The sequence below is a fragment of the Metarhizium acridum genome (genome assembly GCF_019434415.1).
Source record: "Metarhizium acridum strain ARSEF 324 chromosome Unknown scaffold_72, whole genome shotgun sequence".
NCBI lineage: Eukaryota > Fungi > Ascomycota > Sordariomycetes > Hypocreales > Clavicipitaceae > Metarhizium > Metarhizium acridum.
Genome location: NW_027094019.1, coordinates 1,297,726 through 1,315,580, shown reverse-complemented (window position 1 = coordinate 1,315,580; position 17,855 = coordinate 1,297,726). Strand labels below are relative to the sequence as shown.

The following is a 17,855-nucleotide window of genomic DNA, read 5'->3' as shown; positions in this document are numbered from 1 at the left end:
AACACGAAACCGCCATTAGCGGACATGAGCTGTAGGACCGGCATGTAAGTCGTGGTGAGCAGATGATCAGCAACCTCGTATCATTGGACGTAGGTAAGCATTACAAGCCACACGGCGTTGCAGGAGCTAGAGGGGCTATTCAACAATAGAAGGGGATTGTGTAATGGCCGATGCGGGTTTTGCGCTGTTTTAGCTAGGTTTGCGCCCGCTCGTTCTGATGCAAGGTTCCCGGTGATAGTTGGTCGCAGGGATGTATCATGTCGACGACGACGGGATAAGTACCGTGGCTGCTCTTCCAAGCAGTTTGTTTTATTTGACGCCTTGACTTGGACAAAACAAAGGGTGGTAGTCCGAGCTGCAACGGTATATACATGCATGTATATATATTAAGCACAAACAAAACCTGAACCTGAAAGACCGGACGAAAATACCACAAAGAGACATGGACAAGTCAGAAGACAATCACGCGGCAGCCATGGGTAATGACAACTTCTTGAACGTCTACAAGGGGCCCGACTCGGTTCGGCAGTATTTCGATCCAGAGTCGTCGCCGCCAATGCCCCTGGTTGAGATACCGGACTGTCTCAACCCCTATCGTTCCGAGGGTATTCGCATCTATGCGAAGATGATGTCCATGCATCCCGCTAATAATGTCAAATCAATGCCAGGTATATGACGGCGGCCACAAACTATCCAGCGCATGTCATGTCTGTCTAACTCTTGGGTGTCTTGTAGCTCTCAATCTTCTTCAGAATAGCATCGTCCCGGACAAGACCAAAACTGTTGTCGAATACAGCTCCGGCTCAACAGTTCTTTCCATGTCCCTGATTGCTCGGGCATTCTACGGCCTGCCAGATGTCCGGGCTTTTCTTAGCAATAAGACTAGTCTTGCCAAGATTCGCCTGATGCAGCTATTCGGAATTAACATGTAGGACATGACTTGGCTCCTTCTTTTATACCTTGACAGACAACAGAGTACTCACATACACCCTAGCACGCTGTTTGGTGGTCCCTCACAACCCGAACCTCTTGATGAGCGTGGTGGTATTCGGGCTGCTCAGAGGTTGGCACAGGAGTCTGACTCTGCGACTATTAACCCTAATCAATATGAAAACGACAACGTAAGTGCAAGGTCACAATTCACTTTTTATACTATATGCTAATATCAAACCTGTCGTGTAGAACTGGAAGTCTCATGTCAAGTGGACGGGGCCTCAAATCTTGAGGCAGCTACCTGAAATTAACATCATCTGTGCAGGCATGGGCACTTCGGGTAAGCTCCCTCGTTTGTCACATGTAAATGCGACCTTGCTGACTCTGTGACTGAAGGTACCATGACTGGTCTTGGCACGTACTTTAAGGAAGCAAAGCCCAGCGTCTTCAGACTCGGGTGAGTGTGGTCTTGAAAGCATTCAACGTTCGATCGGAATCGCTAACACAAACGTTAAACAGAGTCTGCACTGCAGCCGGTGACCGAGTCCCAGGACCCCGGTCGTACGCCCTACTGGCACCTGTTGAGTTCCCTTGGAAAGCTGCTGTTGACCACATCGAGGAAGTTGGTTCGCACGACTCGTACTCTCTCTCTTTGGACATGATCAGAGAAGGGCTTGTTTGCGGACCCTCGTCCGGGTTCAACCTCAAAGGCCTCTTCCAGTTCATCGAGAAGCGCAAGGCAGAAGGCAATCTCTCCCAGTTGGCCGGGTCGGATGGCCAGATTCACTGTGCCTTTTTGTGCTGCGATTTGCCATACCAGTATGTAAACGAGTACTTTGACAAACTGGGCGAGTCGTTTTTCCCATGCATCAATAACGAGGTACGTGCCTAAAAAAGCAGCCGACTGTTGGTCATTTTCTGTAAATTCGTTGCTAATTCGAGATTAGGAACTCCTCGGCGTCGATGTCTACAGATATGACGAGGCCTGGGAACGAGACGCAGCCGACGCACTCGGTGCCTTCTTTGGTGTCAGCAAAACCGTGAGCGGCGACATCCTTTTGGAAAACAGTACTGCTCGACCGAAGTCTGAAACCACAATCATTGATCTTCGCCAGGCGGCAGACTTTGAAGAGTTCCACGTCCCTGGATCTACCAACGTGCCGTTCGTCCAGGCGGACCAGCCCAGTCCCTTCTCTGATCCCAGCATCCTCAAGGGGCTATGGACTAGACTGGAAGAAACCTTCAAAGTCCCCCACCAAGACCTCCAGTCCCTCCTCCACGGCAAGCGCGTCTTGCTCCTGTGCTACGACGGCGACAGCTCCCGCGTGGCAAATAGTGTGCTCCGGGCCAAGGGGTACGAGACGGACAACATCAGGGGAGGATTCAAGGTCCTCCAACAGCTGAGAGATGAAGCAAAGCGCTCCCTTGCCAACGCGGCGCGGCAGCAGGGCCAGATGTGGTTGAGACTAAGTAGCGAGACGGAGGGAATCACGCCGTCGCAGCCGAGCCAGATTTCGGTGTCTGTTCAACCATTGGGCTCCGCTTCCGGCTAAGCGCACTGCTCGAAAAAGAAAAGGAACTATCAATTAGGGAACATGAAAGAAGGCTTATTGATTGTTTACTGAGCAAAAGTTGGGAGAAATGATGAAAAGATGTCATGTGCTTTTTGTGGGATGGAAATGGTTCTCCACATACATAAGACGAAGGCTCAATGGTCTCACATAAGTTGGGACATGTCACTCAAAATCGCTCATGAGCATCATGAAGATTTAAAGACGGCTCAACACAAACTATCAGGGAAAATAGAGCTAGAGAGGTAGTTTAAAATCACACTCAGATTGACGGAAGAGCAGCGCTCAAAAATATCTCTCATCTCTCCACCTTGGCCATTCACTCTTTGCGCCTCACATTGATCTCAGTACAATCGTGTTAGCTACGAGTATTTCCTCGCCGAATGTCTGAGCAAACGGCCATGGCGAACAGCTTTCCACGATGACACTCGAGTCACAACCACCACCTGCCCTATCAATCCGCGCCCATGGCCGACCGCGGCCCATAATTCTCCCCATTCGGGCAAACCACTACGAATGACCTCACCCGCACTTTATCAATCTCCAACACAACCCCCTCCCTCTCCAACCTCCCCATTGTCCAGTCCGTGAACCAAGAAGAGAAAGAAAAAAAAAATGGCAGTAGATTACTCCGTCTACCTCGTCACCGACTCCACGCCCGCCATCCTGGGGGATAAAGACCTCATCAGCGTAGTCGAGGCCTCGCTCCGAGGCGGCGTCACCGTCGTCCAGTATCGCGACAAGCACAGCGCCAGAGAGGACGTCGTCGCCGTCGCCAAGAAGCTGCACCAGCTGACCAAGGGCTATGGAGTGCCGCTCCTGATCAACGATCGCGTCGACGTCGCCGTCGAGATTGGCTGTGAGGGCGTGCACATTGGGCAGGATGATATGGGTGAGTATGCCTCTGCGATATACATTACATACATGCATGTAATGCAGCCCAAAAAAAAAGAGCAATTGGCTAATACTCCCGCTTACATATTAAACAAAAGAATTCCAACAAGCAAGGAAACTCCTGGGACCGAGTAAAATCATCGGCGTAACAGCGAGTTCCAAGGAAGAAGCCATAAGGGCGTGCCAGGCAGGCGCAGACTATCTCGGCCTTGGGACCGTCTACTCTACAGCCACGTATGGCTTTCTGCACACCCCCTCCCCCCTTGTCTTTACCTACCACAATTCTCAACTCCGCGAGCAGCAAAAAAGACACCAAATCCATCATTGGGCCGTCCGGTGTCGCGGACATCCTGGCCGCCCTCGACGCGGCAGGCCACTCGTCCACGCCCGCCGTCTGCATCGGCGGCGTCAACGCCTCCAACGCATCCGCCGTGCTCGCGGGCTCTGCATCGCCGCGCAAGGCCCTCGATGGCATCGCCGTCGTGAGCGCCATTATCGCCGCCGACGACCCGGCCGCCGCGTCGAGAGACCTGCTGGGCAAAGTCATCACCGCCAAGATCCCCAACGTCGTTGCCGCCGTGGCGAGGAAAACGCCCCTGTCGCACAACATGACGAACCTGGCATGTCCTCCCACCCCCTCCCCCCTTTCTAAGCCTCGTGGGAGAGCAGAAACGGACCTAACCAATGCCACGTAGGTGGTGCAAAACTTTGCGGCAAACGTGGCCCTCTGCGTGGGCGCCAGTCCCATCATGTCCAACTACGCAGAAGAAGCCGCCGACTTGGCCAAGCTCGGCGGCGCGCTGGTCCTCAACATGGGCACCGTGACGCCAGAGGGCTTGAAGAACTACGCCCAGGCATTGGAAGCGTACAACGAGGCCGGCCGGCCCGTTGTCCTCGACCCGGTTGGGTACGCACCCCTCCTCCCCCCAGCCTCTCCGTGTGCACGTACAGAAACCTCGCGGCTTCTAACGCCTCACATGCCTCCAGCGCCGGAGCAACCTCTGTCCGCCGCGAGGCCGTGAAAACGCTCCTCGCATCGGGTACCTTCGCCGTCATAAAGGGCAACCAATCCGAGATCCAGACCGTGCACGGCGCCGGCGTGACCCAGCGCGGCGTCGACTCCTCCTCGTCGCTCACTGTTCCACAGCGCGCCCAGCTCGTCCGCTCGCTCGCCCGTCGACGGCGCTGCGTCGTCCTCCTCACTGGCCCGACGGACCTGATTAGCGACGGGAGGCGCACACTGCGCGTCGACAACGGCCACGGGTACCTGGGCATGATTACGGGCACGGGATGCACTCTCGGCACCACGGTCAGTGCCATGGCCGCCGCATATGAGGAAGACGCCCTGGTGGCGACTGTTGCGGGAACCGTCATGTTTGGCGTGGCCGCCGAGATGGCCGCCCAGAGAGAGGATGTCAGGGGGCCAGGGTCGTTTGTGCCTGCGTTTTTGGATGAGTTGTTTGGCATCAGAAAGGCGACGATGGAAGGGGACTCGAAATGGCTTGCTCTGGCCAAGGTCGCGGCTGTTGATGTCGCCGACGACGAATGAGCTCTGTCAATTCAATCCAAAACGGCATGGGGGCTGAACAAGGCGCCAGAAGAGTTTTATAGACAGTTCATATTAAAAATCGTAAAATAGTAATACTGTTCCACAATCTTACATTAGTCAGGGTAAAGTACAACTACATGTCCGCAGAAACGACTGTCCATTGCCTTCATATAAAAGCCGCTCATCCCAAATCGCTAATACGAAATTGCAACCTAAACCCCCGCAACAAAAAAAAAAAAAGGGCCCAGAAAAAAATTAAAAGTCACAAGGATATCTTATACGCTATGCAGAGCCCCAGTCCCGTCAATGCCTTCATTCCATTTTGAACTCCACCCCACTGTCGCCGTTTTTCCAATCTCATGTTCATCATGGCCGTGTGGCAGGTCCTAATTTACCGTGGCGACAGTGGTGTTTGATGACGCGTGGTTGTACAACCAAAGCTCACACGTGAACTCTAGTGGACGCCTCCATTCTTTGCGCGGCAGCAGATGCAGTCTGCCTCACGAAGCCAAGTCAATCAGTCCCTGGCTGTCCTCCATACCCCAGGGTACCTCGTTCATGATGTCTCTCCATGCAACGGTTCCCATGTCGTCAACCATCTGAAGCGGCGACCCGCCGTTTATGTGCATGCTCACGAGCTCTTGCGCCGTTCTCATCAGTCGTACAAGGCGTTCCAGAGGGTCCTCGATTCCGCAGCGGTCTGGCGACAAAAGACCGCTTCTTCGCTTGGCAATAATCTCCACCAGATGGTCGATTTGCTTGCCGAAAATAATCACCAGATCTAGCTCCTTGGTGATGCTTGCCATATCCCACCCAGGCAATTGCAGGGTCAAAAGCTTGATGCCCGTAATGAGAGTGTAAGCCAAGTCGGAGGCAATGATACACAGGAAACGCGGCTTCTCGATCTCGGGCTCAGCGAATCGGACTTCGAAGAAGTCGCTGAGAGACTTGACGCAAGACCAAAGAAGTTGAAGGCGGTCAGAGACCTGCATATTGTCGGGGCTGCATCGCTGGTCGGAGATGGCGATGTCTTTGAGGAGAATTTCGGCGACGGAAATGTGGCAAAGGAGGGTTGCTAGAGATTCAGAAGTTAGTTGAACTGTGAAAGAAAATAAATAAATAAAAGGAACTGAAAACGTACGATTTTGTGCAAGGCGTGGAGGAAGAGAGGCTTTAAAGGTGTCCAACTGGTCCTGGAATGACTGCACCACCATGACAAGAGGTAAAGACATAGGAGCCATGCCATCAGCAGACATGGTGATTGAAATGGTCTGTGCAAGTTGTTGGATCTTGACCAGCTTAATGAGATACTCGTCAGAGGGGCACTCCATCGAGGTCTCGATGACCTTGCAGCAGCGGTCGAGTTGTGTAGTGCTCATGAGCACATCAGTTTTCTTATTGGTGGTGAAGATGCTGTAAAGTTGACCCACTGATTAGAATTTGGTGGCACATCAACATATATTCGGCATGAGAACAACTTACATGGTATTGAGGTAGTAAGCACCGGCGTACGCCCTGAGGTGATCTAAAGGACCATACTTGGCATCCTCACCCTGCGAGCCGTATGACATGGCAGTCAAGTTGACACACATGGACCTGGCCAAGAAAAGCAGGTTTGTAACCTGAGAACTCTTCAAAGCAAAATACCACCTAAAAACCGAGAAACAATCAAAATGTTAGTCACAGCTACAATGTTTGTGTACTATAATGATTCACGAGGTTGCAGCCAACTCACCATCCAATCAACAGCTCAACAGCTTGGAGCATATCGAGACTTCTCGTCCCGTCGACGATAGAAGCCTTGCCGATATCCGCCAGAAGCTCTTCCCCGAGCTTCACCTGTCTGGTGGCATCGAAAATGGTGGCGCTCACCATGACAGCCTTCCACAAGAATGGACGCTGCAGACGAAGGTCCGCCGACGACAGCTCTCGCGGGATGAGAACAAATGGGAAATATTCAGCAAACATCTCGCGATAGACCATGAGAAGCATCTCGCTCTCAGTGGGCAGCGGCCAAGGCGAATCAAACTCCTTCATGACCTCGGGGCTCCATGCCGAGGCCTCGTAGCCGTCGTCCCCGGTAGGGCTGGGAGACGGGAAGAGGTGTTCAAACGAGTACATGTCGGTCTTTTCGGAAGCCTTGGTGAACTGCTGTGGCGGCGACGCAGCCGAGACACTCTGGCCAGAGGCAGGCTGGGCGCCCTCAAACTGAGACGACAACTCATTGAGCCTCTTCTCGAGCTCAGCGACCCTCGACCTCTTGGGTCGCTTCTTGACCCGCGGCGGTGCAGGCGGGCGGGAAAAGCAATCTTTCTTGAGCCTGTGGCATCTGTTGTGATGCAGGAATCGAGTCAGACAAGATGAACGGTTGAACAGTTTTGGATACGCAAACAAGAGGTTGAGGAGCTACAGGTACCGCTCTCCAGCTCTCCAGCTCCGAACTGGCCGAACTCCATGTATGTGCGAGCTCAGACAAGAGCAAATGATAAGTATCATCAACTCGTAAACCAGCAAACTCATGTTGCTTACCTCTCGCACTTCTCCCCGCCATCGGCTCTGGGTATACATCTTGCCTTTGCTTTGGCACAGGTGGTGCAAGCCTTGGGCCCTTTTTGCGTCGCTTGCATCTTGACCTTGTGGACGAGAGCTGGTGATGTGCAAATTGGCAAGAGTTACTAGGAACGGGAATGATTTCGATGTTGGTTCTTGGTGTGTAAGTCGCAAGTAAAGCTGTGAGGGAGAGTGGCTGTCACCGCTGCATCCTGTCCTTGAACAAGACTCAAAGTGATGCAGCAAACAATGCAGATTTAGAAGGGCAAGGGAGGAAGTCCAAGGGGTAATAATAACTCCAGACACGGCCCCCGCATCGTCAACAAGCACATGCACGTAGAACACTCTAATTTGTGTTTGACGTCGAGGGCAAGAGCGCAAGAGGGCAAGAACCACTGGAGCAGCTTGGCCTCAGCATCCTGGGGGTCTGGATGAAGTCCCACCACGCAGAGCCGGCCCCAAGCCACCGACAAATGCGACTGTCAATGCCACGCACTTGGACAGCTTAGGATCCACGCAGGTTCCATACATCTGATGTTGCAGTCTCCATGGCTGGCTACGAGTCCAAAGCTGTCGCAGAAGTGCCAGTCTCAGAATCCAGTCGCAGAGTCCATTGTCCAACCGCACGAGCCGTCAAACGGGGAGTCAATGCGACTGGTTGGGGAAGGGGCGGACCCGGAGCGCCATAATTGCACCGCGGGTCCGTTCCACCACTGTCCACCCCTGATATTGGCCCATTCCCCGCCCGACACGTTGTTCCGCCCCGGAAATGGCACCGTCCTCGCAGCCATTGCCACTTCTCTTCATCAGCCCGATGGCTGGGCCGATGGCTCATGGCTTTTCGCCCCAGCCGAGACATCTTGATCACCATATCACCCACCCTGGCCCCCTTTCGTCAATATACAAATCAAATACTCCGTAACTCGCCGCGACCTGACTCTGTGCCTGTCGACCCCTTGGCCGCCCAAACCACAATAGCCACTTCTATTACGCCATGTCAATCCATCACCCACGCTTGGCCACTTTTTCTCCAGACTTTTCTTCACATGCCAACACTAGCACCAAAGTCTAACATGAAAATCATCCCACAGATCTAGCCTAGCTTGCTTCCCCAACTCTTCCCCATGTTACGCTGGGAAAGGGTTTCCGGGTTAGGTCTTTTGGTCATGGGTTCAATTTTGGCCCACACAATGGAGTCAATGTCACAATGTCACAGTTGGTGAAATCTTAGTGGTCTTTTTGTCAAACAGATGACCTGCATGCGGTACGAGAGCTGCCTTATGCAGGCCACGATTCAATTGGTTTGCCTAGCCTGTGATTGCTCCATCAAGCATCTCCAGGAGTCACAAAAGAAGTAATCGATTCAAAATTTGTCGGGAGAGAATGGAAAAAACAGTTTGGCATGTGAAGGTGGGCAAGCCCTCTGACATCCAAACTTGCAACGAACCCTGATGCCTAAAACAAGTTCTGTGTCATCGCGACATTATCTGAGACCACGTATTACGATTCATCGTTGAATACGCAACAATTGGTTCCTGCGCTCAGATCAGTGAGCTGCGATGCCAGTGGTGCGCGCTGCATTGCTCATCTCCCGCTCAAGCAGGGCCTCGGTGAACCCCCCTCCATTGTTGCTGTGGCCCGTGGCCATCATCTCCTTTGCTGCCTTCTCAACACCCAACTGCTTGTTTGTCCAAAGAGGCTCCTCCACCTTGCCTTGCTCACCCACCCCGATGAAGCCCCCCGTTGCGGCCCATTCTGAAGTGCGCTTGATTCCAAGGCGGCTCCAGATCTGGTCAACGGCTTCGACAAGCTCGTCCCGGTATTCCTTAGTATGACCGGGCGTGGGCGTTACGCGGAGCCGTTCCTGTCCAACAGGAACAGTGGGGTAGTTGATCGACTGTACATAGATTTGATAGTCCTGGAGCAGCATATCAGATGCTGCCTTGGCCAGCTCAGCATTACCCACCAGAATGGGAATAATGTGAGATGGATTTGGTATGACTGGGATGTCCCGATTGTTGAGCTCTTCCTTGACAGCACGCGTATGTAATTGCTGCAGCTTACGATCACCTGCGTACTCCATCTGATACTCGATGGATGTCTTGGCGCCAGCCATGGTGGCAGGTGGGAGCGAGGTGGTGAAAATGAAGCCTGGGGCAAGCGATCGAATCATGTCAACCAGCTTAGAGCTGCCGGCAATGTAGCCTCCAACGCAGCCGTAGGCTTTGCCGAGAGTGCCCGTGATGATATCAACGCGATCCATGATGGTGCCTCGGGGCGATCCCTTCTGATGGGCTTCCCAGTCGAGATGTTCAGCCACGCCGGCTCCGTGAGGCCCATACATGCCCACAGCGTGTACTTCGTCCAAAAATGTGATGGCCCCGTACTTGTCTGCCAGGTCGCAAATTTGCTCAATTGGTCCAATAGAACCACACATACTGTACACAGATTCGAAAGCAATGATTTTTGGCACGTGAAGAGGCAGGGATGCAAGCTTAGCCTCGAGGTCTGCAACATCATTGTGCTTGAACACGATCTTCTTGGTGCCTGAATGACGAATGCCCTGAATCATGGACGCGTGGTTCAGACTATCGGACAAGATGACACAATCAGGCATCTTGCTCCCAAGGGTTGCAAGAGTCGCATCATTGGCCACGTAGCAGGAGCTGAAGACCAAGGCAGACTCTTTGGCGTGAAGTTTGGCAAGGGTGCCCTCCAGTTCAACAGCGTGCCTGTTATGGCCAGAAATGTTTCGAGTACCGCCGGCACCGGCACCATACTCATCCAAAGTCTCCTTCATCTTGCTCAGCACTCGCTGATTGCGGCCCATGCCAAGGTAGTCATTGGCGCACCAAACCGTAACCCGGTCCTCCTTGTTGGCCATGTGGGCACGGGGGAAGTCCTTGGCAAGACGATTGATATTGTTGAAGTACCTGTAAGACTTGTCCTTGCGCTTCTTGTCCAGCTCGGAAGTGTAGAACGCTTCATAGTCGAACTTGCCAACCGACCCAGTGTGGCCGTGGGCCAGATAGCCTGTATAAACCGTGGGTCAGCAAATCAACTACGTCGAAATAACATAGGGACGAATCCAAGAATGAGATAAAATTTGAGCGTACCATTTTCACGCTTCTCGAGAACCGGGGTGTCAACAGCGCGGGCCTCCTGGGTGCGGCTGGTATGGATACGAGCCTTGTTAACCTTGACCTGGCCAGAGAAGGCACGAAGTCCAGCAGCGAGAGCAACACCGTTTCTGGCAGACTGGACGGCCATAGCCTTTCCCATGACGGGGCAGCGGTGAGCAAAGACCTGAAGCTTGGACATGGTGCCGCCGCATGGAGACGGCTTGGGACGAGCCGAAGTAGACAGGGCCCGAAGAGTGGCGGGCGAGGCGGCCTTGAGGAAAGGACACATGGCCTTGGACTGACGGAGAACGCTATCCATGGCGTTGAAAATCAATCTACAATGTCAGCGATTGTATTGTAGCCTTTGGACGAGATGGTTCTGCGCAGCAGCAGTGGTTTTCCAGATGGTTTCGGAGTGACGGGGGAGGATCCAGCACAATGCGGGCAAGCCGGGGACTCTCGAGGTACCGCTCTGCAACAGTTGCAACGAGAGATTGACACCGTCGAGGGGCGTCTACGCTCAATCGCAGAGTTCTGCCAAACAGCGTGGATAGCCAATGCTTGGTGGTCAGGATGGTGAGGGTTTTTAGAAGAAGAAATTCGGGGGTTTGTCGGCAAGTGTGAAGCAAAGCGTTTTGTCACAGGGTCGACCGGTACCACCGTCTTCCGCCGTAAGAAGTCTGGGTCTGGTAAGCCGCCTCATCGGCCCAGGGCTCCACCCTGACCATGGCTTTGGCCATTCCGAGTCGTTCGACTGGCGCAATTCTCGCCTGCACCGGCCCTGCACCGATATTTTTCCATGCACTTGGGAAAGCTCCAGAATGTCGGGATTTTGTCAAATACCTTGGTTCTCATTGGCCACGCCCTGCCAGGCCTGCCCCCCCCCCCCCCCCCTCCCTTCTCCCTCAAAAAAAATAAAAATAAAAAACAACAGAAAAAAAAAAAAAACCATCCGTCATAGCTAAGGACCGGCTTGGGCCATCGCCGGTTGTCACTTCTCCGCGACGCCGCGGTGTTTGACGCCGCTCCGAATCCCGGCTCATGATTCCCTCCATCCCCCATTCTCGTCTCCTTAAGGGCCACTCTCTTTATGTAATAATTAATTATGTGATTAACTTTCAGGCGCGATTTACGACTCTGTCCATGTAGGTAAACGAATAGTGATACTAGTACTGTGCTCTTTGGTCTTACAGGGGTATCACAATGCAAAATGCAGATTGCCAAATAAATAACGCCTGCCAGGCCACCGTGAGGCATTGCCTTTCCCCTTGCATCTTTCCAGTCGTACAATATTATGCGCTCCCTGCAAATCAGTGTTTGGCCTCCTGTGCCGCCGTCTGCTTCTGAGCCTGAGCCTGGGCCACACAGTCTTTTGATGATGGGCTGCCCAACGTGCTGAGATACTTGTCCAATTCCCCAGCATCAGTTAGCGCCAGATACGACGCCTCAAGTTGCCCAGACATGACAGCCCAAACAAATCTGTCCTGTTCAACAAAATTTCCAAGCGCCCGCCAATGTTGATTATCTGGCAGAAACCCAAACTTGCGGCCCTTGCGAATTGCATCTATCGTCTCAATCACCTTTTCCACAACTTCGAACCGCGGCGTATCCAAGTACGCAAGAGATTCATTTGGGATGGTCTCTAGCTTCTTGTACAACTTTTCCTTAAACTCTGCCTTGCCCGGATTTTTAATCTGAGAAATGAAGGGGTTCATCGAGTGTTTCGCCGTCGAACCTGGTGATCCAGACACGGGTCTGTTCTGCCCAACTTCTTGTTGTTTCTTTGCCTGCGGAGCTTGACTTGTGTCCTTTCCAAAGTAGGTATGAGCCCCAAGTATGGGGAGGAGAAACGGCGTTGACACAGCGGTTCCCTACGGATATGGTGGTTAGTGGATGATCACGATGGTTCAACAGACTCGAAAACGTACCCCGGGAGCACTTATAGACGGAGGCAACACCGTGCTTTCAATTATCGATCGCAGTGCTGGTGCTGGTGGCGCTTGGGGTTGGGGTTGGGCTTGGTTTTGGATAAGTGAGGTCACGCCTATCGGAATGTCGGTAGCACCATCCAAGGTTCGCCTGACCTCAACCACAGTCTCATTATTCTTTGAGGATGAGGAACTCTGCTCCTTATATGAGGCGTGATGTCGAAACTGCCTCTCTTCCATCTCTCGCTGCCTTCTCCTATATTCTTCAGGATCTGTCATTCGAAGTGCGTTCAATGCAGCCATGTCGTTAGCCTCCTTTTGCTCCTCCGCCGACAACGGAGCCTTAACATCCTCTTCCTCAAAAGTCTCGGTGGACATGATCTTGCGAATAGCATCATTTTCGGTACCATACGCAATTAATCTGTCAAGAATAGAGTCTCTTCCTAGAAACTGTGTCAAGTTCTCTTTCCTGATTTCTTTGATATCATGCTTGAGTTCTGTCACTCTGTTACCCCAGCTGATTGGGTTTTTCTTGTCAACAACTCGAGTCGCCAGCTGTGTCTTGAAAATCGCTCTCCCATGAAGGTCTTGTTCAAACGTTCCTGCAGTAACAAAATAGTAGACACTGACAGGCTTGCTTTGGCCAATTCGATATGAGCGTCCGATAGCTTGTTGCTCGTGCACCGGATTCCACTTAGAATCAAGGATCACCACTTTGTTAGCGCCTTGGATATTGAGACCTACGCCGCCGGCTCTTGTGGAGATAAGATAGAGCTCTGTTTGATTTGCGTTGAACTTCTTGATCTCATCTTGGCGTTTCGCTATAGGGGTACCACCATCCAGACGGCTAAAGCAGCGCTTCTGCTCTTGAAATAGCTTAGACAAGTAATTCAACGTGGGTATTGAGTGACTGAACACCAGCACTTTGTCTTTCGACCTTTTGGCATCATCCAATATTTGTATGAGAAGCTCAATTTTTGTGGACAAGGATGGACATCTGGCCTCCACTCCGGCAAACTCTGCTAACACGGCAGGTATGATGCTGGGAGGAAAGCCTGCCCTTGGCTTAGATTTTGTCTTGTGTGAATCCTGGCTCTCGATCGCCTTTTCGTAGAATGCATAAGGGTGATTGCAGAGCAACGTAAGATCGTTTGTGACACGAAAGACTGCGCCTTGCAATTCCGCCTCGCCCTGTATATCACCCACTGATTCACCACGAATGACTTGTGCAAAAAGATTATAGAGCTTGACCTGCAAAGGCTTGGGCTTAACGCAGAGAACAAACTCCTGTTTCGGCGGCAAGTCTTTTTGCATGCAGGTTTTCATTGTGGCCCGATGTACTTTTGGGGCCACGATCTGTTTCAGAGCCTCAAGCTTTTTCAATGCTTTGCGTTTATCGACGCCTGAGCTTCCTTTATCCACGCCGTGCTGTATAGGATTCGAATAAATTTCACGGAACTCTTCCACAGGACCGAGGAAATTTGGAGCTACCCAATTGATCATGAAGTAATATTCCTCAATATTGTTGGCCAGGGGTGACCCGGTCATAGCGATCCGACTGGTTGCTCGAAAGCGGGAGCAAACCAAGTGAAGCTTCGACTTAGGATTCTTGAGCGTGTGAGCTTCATCAGCAATAACAATGTTTGGCTCGTCAAAAATAGATAGCATAGATCGTCCTTTGTCTAATTCAAGCGACACTTTTCGCAGCATGGGATATCCGATGACCAAAACACCACCAGTCTGGGACCACTCTTGAACGACACTAAGGCGATCTTCTATAGAAAGCGTCGAATCAATCACATGAAGATCTCCAAGAATTCGGTCAGTGTCCCAAGTCAGAATCTCGTCCACCCAGTTATTCACCAGCCCGGCTGGGCATGTCACCAGGGTCTTTGACCGACGAAGGTCTTCCGGGATTTGCGAGACTATACTCTGGTCGGAAGACTTGCTTGATTCTTGAATCGCCACAAGCAGTGTGATGACTTGCATTGTCTTTCCGAGGCCCATACTATGCGACAGGAGGCATCCTTGGCGAAGTTCAGGATCCTGTATGATCTGATTCCACATGAATCGAACGCCATTAATTTGATGATCTTTGATTCTAGTGCCAATCTCATTGTTAATATAAATAAATGATTGGTCGTCTTGCTTACTCTCGTTTATGATCAACCGAGATTTGTCGGAGGCAATCTGGCCATTCACTCCCAAATTTGCACGAAGTCGAAGTCTTCGGGCCTCCTGCTCCTCTTGTCGACGGATTTCGCGCTCTCTGATGTCTACAGCCTCTTTATTGCGCACGATTTCCTTGGGTGCAGCCTTTCGAGGAGGTTTGGACCTTTGCACTTGCCCAAGCAAAGAAGCCTCATCCTCACCAGCATCATCACCAAGTACTTCATCATCGTCAAACTCTTCCTCCCTATAAATCTGGTTATCTTGGGGGAACAGTGGCGCCATTTTCTTGAGGAATGCATGAAAGATATTCCAGGAGGTGTGGTTTTCTTTTGCCTTGAGCTTTGTAATTTGGGAAGGCTTTAGATCTGCTAATCGAGTCTCTTTGAGGTTTTTTATCTTGAGAAAACACAAAAACAATCTGGACACATCAAATGCCAGAGACTCCGGGGTTGTGGATCGCAGACGATCCAAGTCTTTGAGGGGATCAGATATGTGCTTCAGAATTGTGGCTTTGAATGACCCATGTGCCTCAGAGACTCGAACGTGTTCAAAAATTGCAGATCTTCGCGAGTGCCCTAGCTTCCATAGTAGAGTAATTGTTAGAGCGAACCGTTCCTTCTCTTTGGTCCAGTGGCTGATAGGGAAGCTGATGATCTTTTCGACATCTCGGTACTTTTCAGCCCATGATGAAGCTTGTGGGTGCTTAACTGACTCATCTCCGCTGGGATCTTCTTTGATCACGGGAGTGCTGTCGGGTCGCACTTTTGTAGGAGTGTCCAAGTCCACTGGGTCAACAACCTTTGTAGACCACTTAACGGGAGACGAAGCTCGGGTAGATGCGGTCTGAGTAAGATCAATATACACTGGAGACTCGGCCAGAATTGGGCTTGGTGTTCGATTGACTCTGCTGAGAATAGCAGACCGAGCCTCCTTGATTGGTGTGATTGGTGGAATGGGCTCGTCATCATCAACGATGAATGCGTCCTCATCTGAACTAGTCAGGACTTCCCCATCCGACATCTCTATATTTGTTCTTTTTGGACGTGTAACGGAGCGCTTGGGCAGTGAAATTGGCTTGGGCGGTGGGAATCGAGACTCCAGAGTGTCTGCTAACCAACACTGGTAAAGCTTGTCTTCGACATTTTGCTCCAGCAAGCGTGCCTGGAATCGAACATGCTTTTCTTTTTCCCAAGTTTGTTTCAAAATGCCTCTCTCCAATTTCTTAATCCTTTCGTCATAGAACTTGGCTTGTGCCCTAGCTTCCAAAATGCAATGCGTCTTGGCGCCCTGTTTGGATGCACCAACCCATAAAGCGTTGGCTTTGTTTAGATATCTTGGCCTCTTCTTCTCAGTCCAGTTGTTCGTCATTTCTAAAACCGATTCGTCTAGAAGTTGTCGTACTCGATCTTGTGGTAGTCTTTTCGAGGCGTTACTCCCTTCAAGATTTTCAGACATCTGAGCTAGTTCAGTCTTTTCAGCTTCCATCTCTCTCAAGGTTTCCTCATCGACTTCATCTGGGATATCATCTAGGTCCAGAACCTTATCATCTTCAGTAGATGACTGTCTCAAAGCGCCGAGGTCCACTCCAGCATCCGCCATGGCTATTTTCCTGCCGTTTTCCACCAAGACACGTCTCATAATCTTGTTGATAGCAAGCCGTCTGCCAGGGGGGAATCGGGTGGGTGCTGGTGTGCAAAGGGCATCACCTTCCCCTTGAATCTGGAGGGTTAAAGCATCTAAGTGCGATTTGACCTCCCTCTTAGAAATGGCTCCAGGTCCAAGATATGCAAATGCATCAGCAGTATCCCATGGATAAGAGTTCAAAGAATCGCTACTTATGATATCGGCCTCAGTTGCAATCGGAGCCGGCAGGGTATTCAAAGGCTCTTCTTGTATTAATTCAGGAGCAACTCGTTTTCTTTTTAGCTTCTTAACAGGACTGTTTTCGTCCACGACAGGTGACACTCCGCTGGGCAGAGACAACGATTCGGTCGTAGGAGCAGCGCCGACGTCTGTGTCATGGACCCTTCCGCTATCAGTACCAGGCATGCTCAGCCCAGGCGTGTGCAAAGTACATCCCGGATCCACTGCCTGGTGTGGCAGAGGCGTAGAAGGAAATATTTTGCTGGACTGGTTACTCGGCGTTGTCCATGGGAGAAGGCGTTGGAACCGGGGAGTCATCTGGGTTGAATACGAACCCTCCCGGTCACGGCTACGCACGTCGCGTTCTTCGTGGCTGCTGATTTCCAGGTTATCCAGTTTCCACCGGCGGAAGGCTGGGCTCCTGGCACGCAGCTTCATGATGGCCTCCCCCAAGGCATTTTTGTGTCGAGCTAATTGAACATGAAGGAGCTGGAAAAGTTCGTTCCGCAAGTCATGTGCGTTAGTGAGTCCAACGAGGTCATATGTCAAAAGCGTATGCCCATCGATTTCATTCTCCTGGAGCTTTGCGGCCAATATCTCCGGATTGCGTGTACAAGGACGGCTGAGATGACAGAGCTCATTTGCGACCGCACTCACATCCCATAGAAAGGGGTCTGTCGACTGAATTCCGTCCATTTGAAGACATGAGAGGTCTATGAGTCGCCTTTGTCTAAAAAAAAAATTACACTAGTATCAGTGACCGAGTTGCAAAGCGCATGCCGCAGGTTGTCAAAATTTTCATCTCAAGGTGCAGAGATGTGCTCAAGACCGTCAATTCAGCTATGCCACTGGGCCCGCGTATTTTCCAGACGCTGCAAATGAAAAATAAAGAACATCATATGAGGCGGGCATACCTGCGATCTAAGCGGTCTAAATACCGAAATACCCTGAAGACGCGAGGCAAGCGGGTGATGATCTAGTCTCGGCCAAGGAGAATTCACGACTACGTGAGACTGAAAAAGCGTGGCTGTTCGTGTTGTTTGGGCCGACGATTGAAAACATCATGACATTGCTCACGACAGATGTTTCACGACTGGGTGTTGCATGCCAAAGACAAACAGTCAAGGCGTCGGCGGTGGCGAAGGAAACCCAGCTTGACATAAATCGTCTGCCAGCTGCCCCACGAATCGTCGTGAAGGTCTGGCGGCTGTCGCTGGGTGACTACGAGAGAACTAGCACGTGACACAAGCGAAATCGGGGGGGGGGAGCGCGG

The 17,855-nt window shown here is 51.7% G+C and overlaps 5 protein-coding genes across 5 annotated transcripts; 2 read left to right on the top strand and 3 right to left on the bottom strand.

Moving 5' to 3' along the window:
• Nucleotides 1-442: 442 nt before the first annotated feature.
• J3458_007182 (uncharacterized protein) lies at nucleotides 443-2,486 on the top strand (the record flags this gene model as incomplete). Its single annotated transcript, XM_007808752.1, has 7 exons — nucleotides 443-668; nucleotides 736-928; nucleotides 995-1,121; nucleotides 1,183-1,273; nucleotides 1,330-1,390; nucleotides 1,453-1,813; nucleotides 1,881-2,486. The coding sequence occupies 7 exons, from the start codon at nucleotides 443-445 to the stop codon at nucleotides 2,484-2,486; spliced, it is 1,665 nt and encodes a 554-aa protein (XP_007806943.1).
• A 633-nt stretch (nucleotides 2,487-3,119) lies between these two features.
• Nucleotides 3,120-4,947, top strand: THI6 (thiamine biosynthetic bifunctional enzyme; the record flags this gene model as incomplete). The annotated part of the gene is made up of 5 exons (XM_066119244.1): nucleotides 3,120-3,396; nucleotides 3,497-3,632; nucleotides 3,700-3,976; nucleotides 4,094-4,305; nucleotides 4,386-4,947. 5 exons carry the CDS (start codon nucleotides 3,120-3,122, stop codon nucleotides 4,945-4,947), a joined length of 1,464 nt encoding a protein of 487 aa, XP_065975881.1.
• Nucleotides 4,948-5,447: 500 nt separating this feature from the next.
• J3458_007180 (uncharacterized protein) lies at nucleotides 5,448-7,940 on the bottom strand (the record flags this gene model as incomplete). The annotated part of the gene is made up of 4 exons (XM_066119243.1): nucleotides 7,477-7,940; nucleotides 6,683-7,276; nucleotides 6,430-6,597; nucleotides 5,448-6,360 (listed from the first exon to the last, which is right to left on the bottom strand). Exons 1-4 carry the CDS (start codon nucleotides 7,572-7,574, stop codon nucleotides 5,448-5,450), a joined length of 1,773 nt encoding a protein of 590 aa, XP_065975880.1. The 5' UTR covers nucleotides 7,575-7,940.
• A 655-nt stretch (nucleotides 7,941-8,595) lies between these two features.
• Nucleotides 8,596-11,314, bottom strand: ALV1 (5-aminolevulinate synthase, mitochondrial). The gene is made up of 2 exons (XM_007808755.2): nucleotides 10,614-11,314; nucleotides 8,596-10,530 (listed from the first exon to the last, which is right to left on the bottom strand). Exons 1-2 carry the CDS (start codon nucleotides 10,936-10,938, stop codon nucleotides 9,044-9,046), a joined length of 1,812 nt encoding a protein of 603 aa, XP_007806946.2. The 5' UTR covers nucleotides 10,939-11,314; the 3' UTR covers nucleotides 8,596-9,043.
• Nucleotides 11,315-11,590: 276 nt separating this feature from the next.
• Nucleotides 11,591-17,796, bottom strand: J3458_007178 (uncharacterized protein). Its single transcript, XM_007808756.2, has 3 exons — nucleotides 17,497-17,796; nucleotides 12,548-17,312; nucleotides 11,591-12,490 (listed from the first exon to the last, which is right to left on the bottom strand). Exons 2-3 carry the CDS (start codon nucleotides 17,276-17,278, stop codon nucleotides 11,930-11,932), a joined length of 5,292 nt encoding a protein of 1,763 aa, XP_007806947.2. The 5' UTR covers nucleotides 17,279-17,312; nucleotides 17,497-17,796; the 3' UTR covers nucleotides 11,591-11,929.
• Between the last annotated feature and the right edge of the window lie 59 nt (nucleotides 17,797-17,855).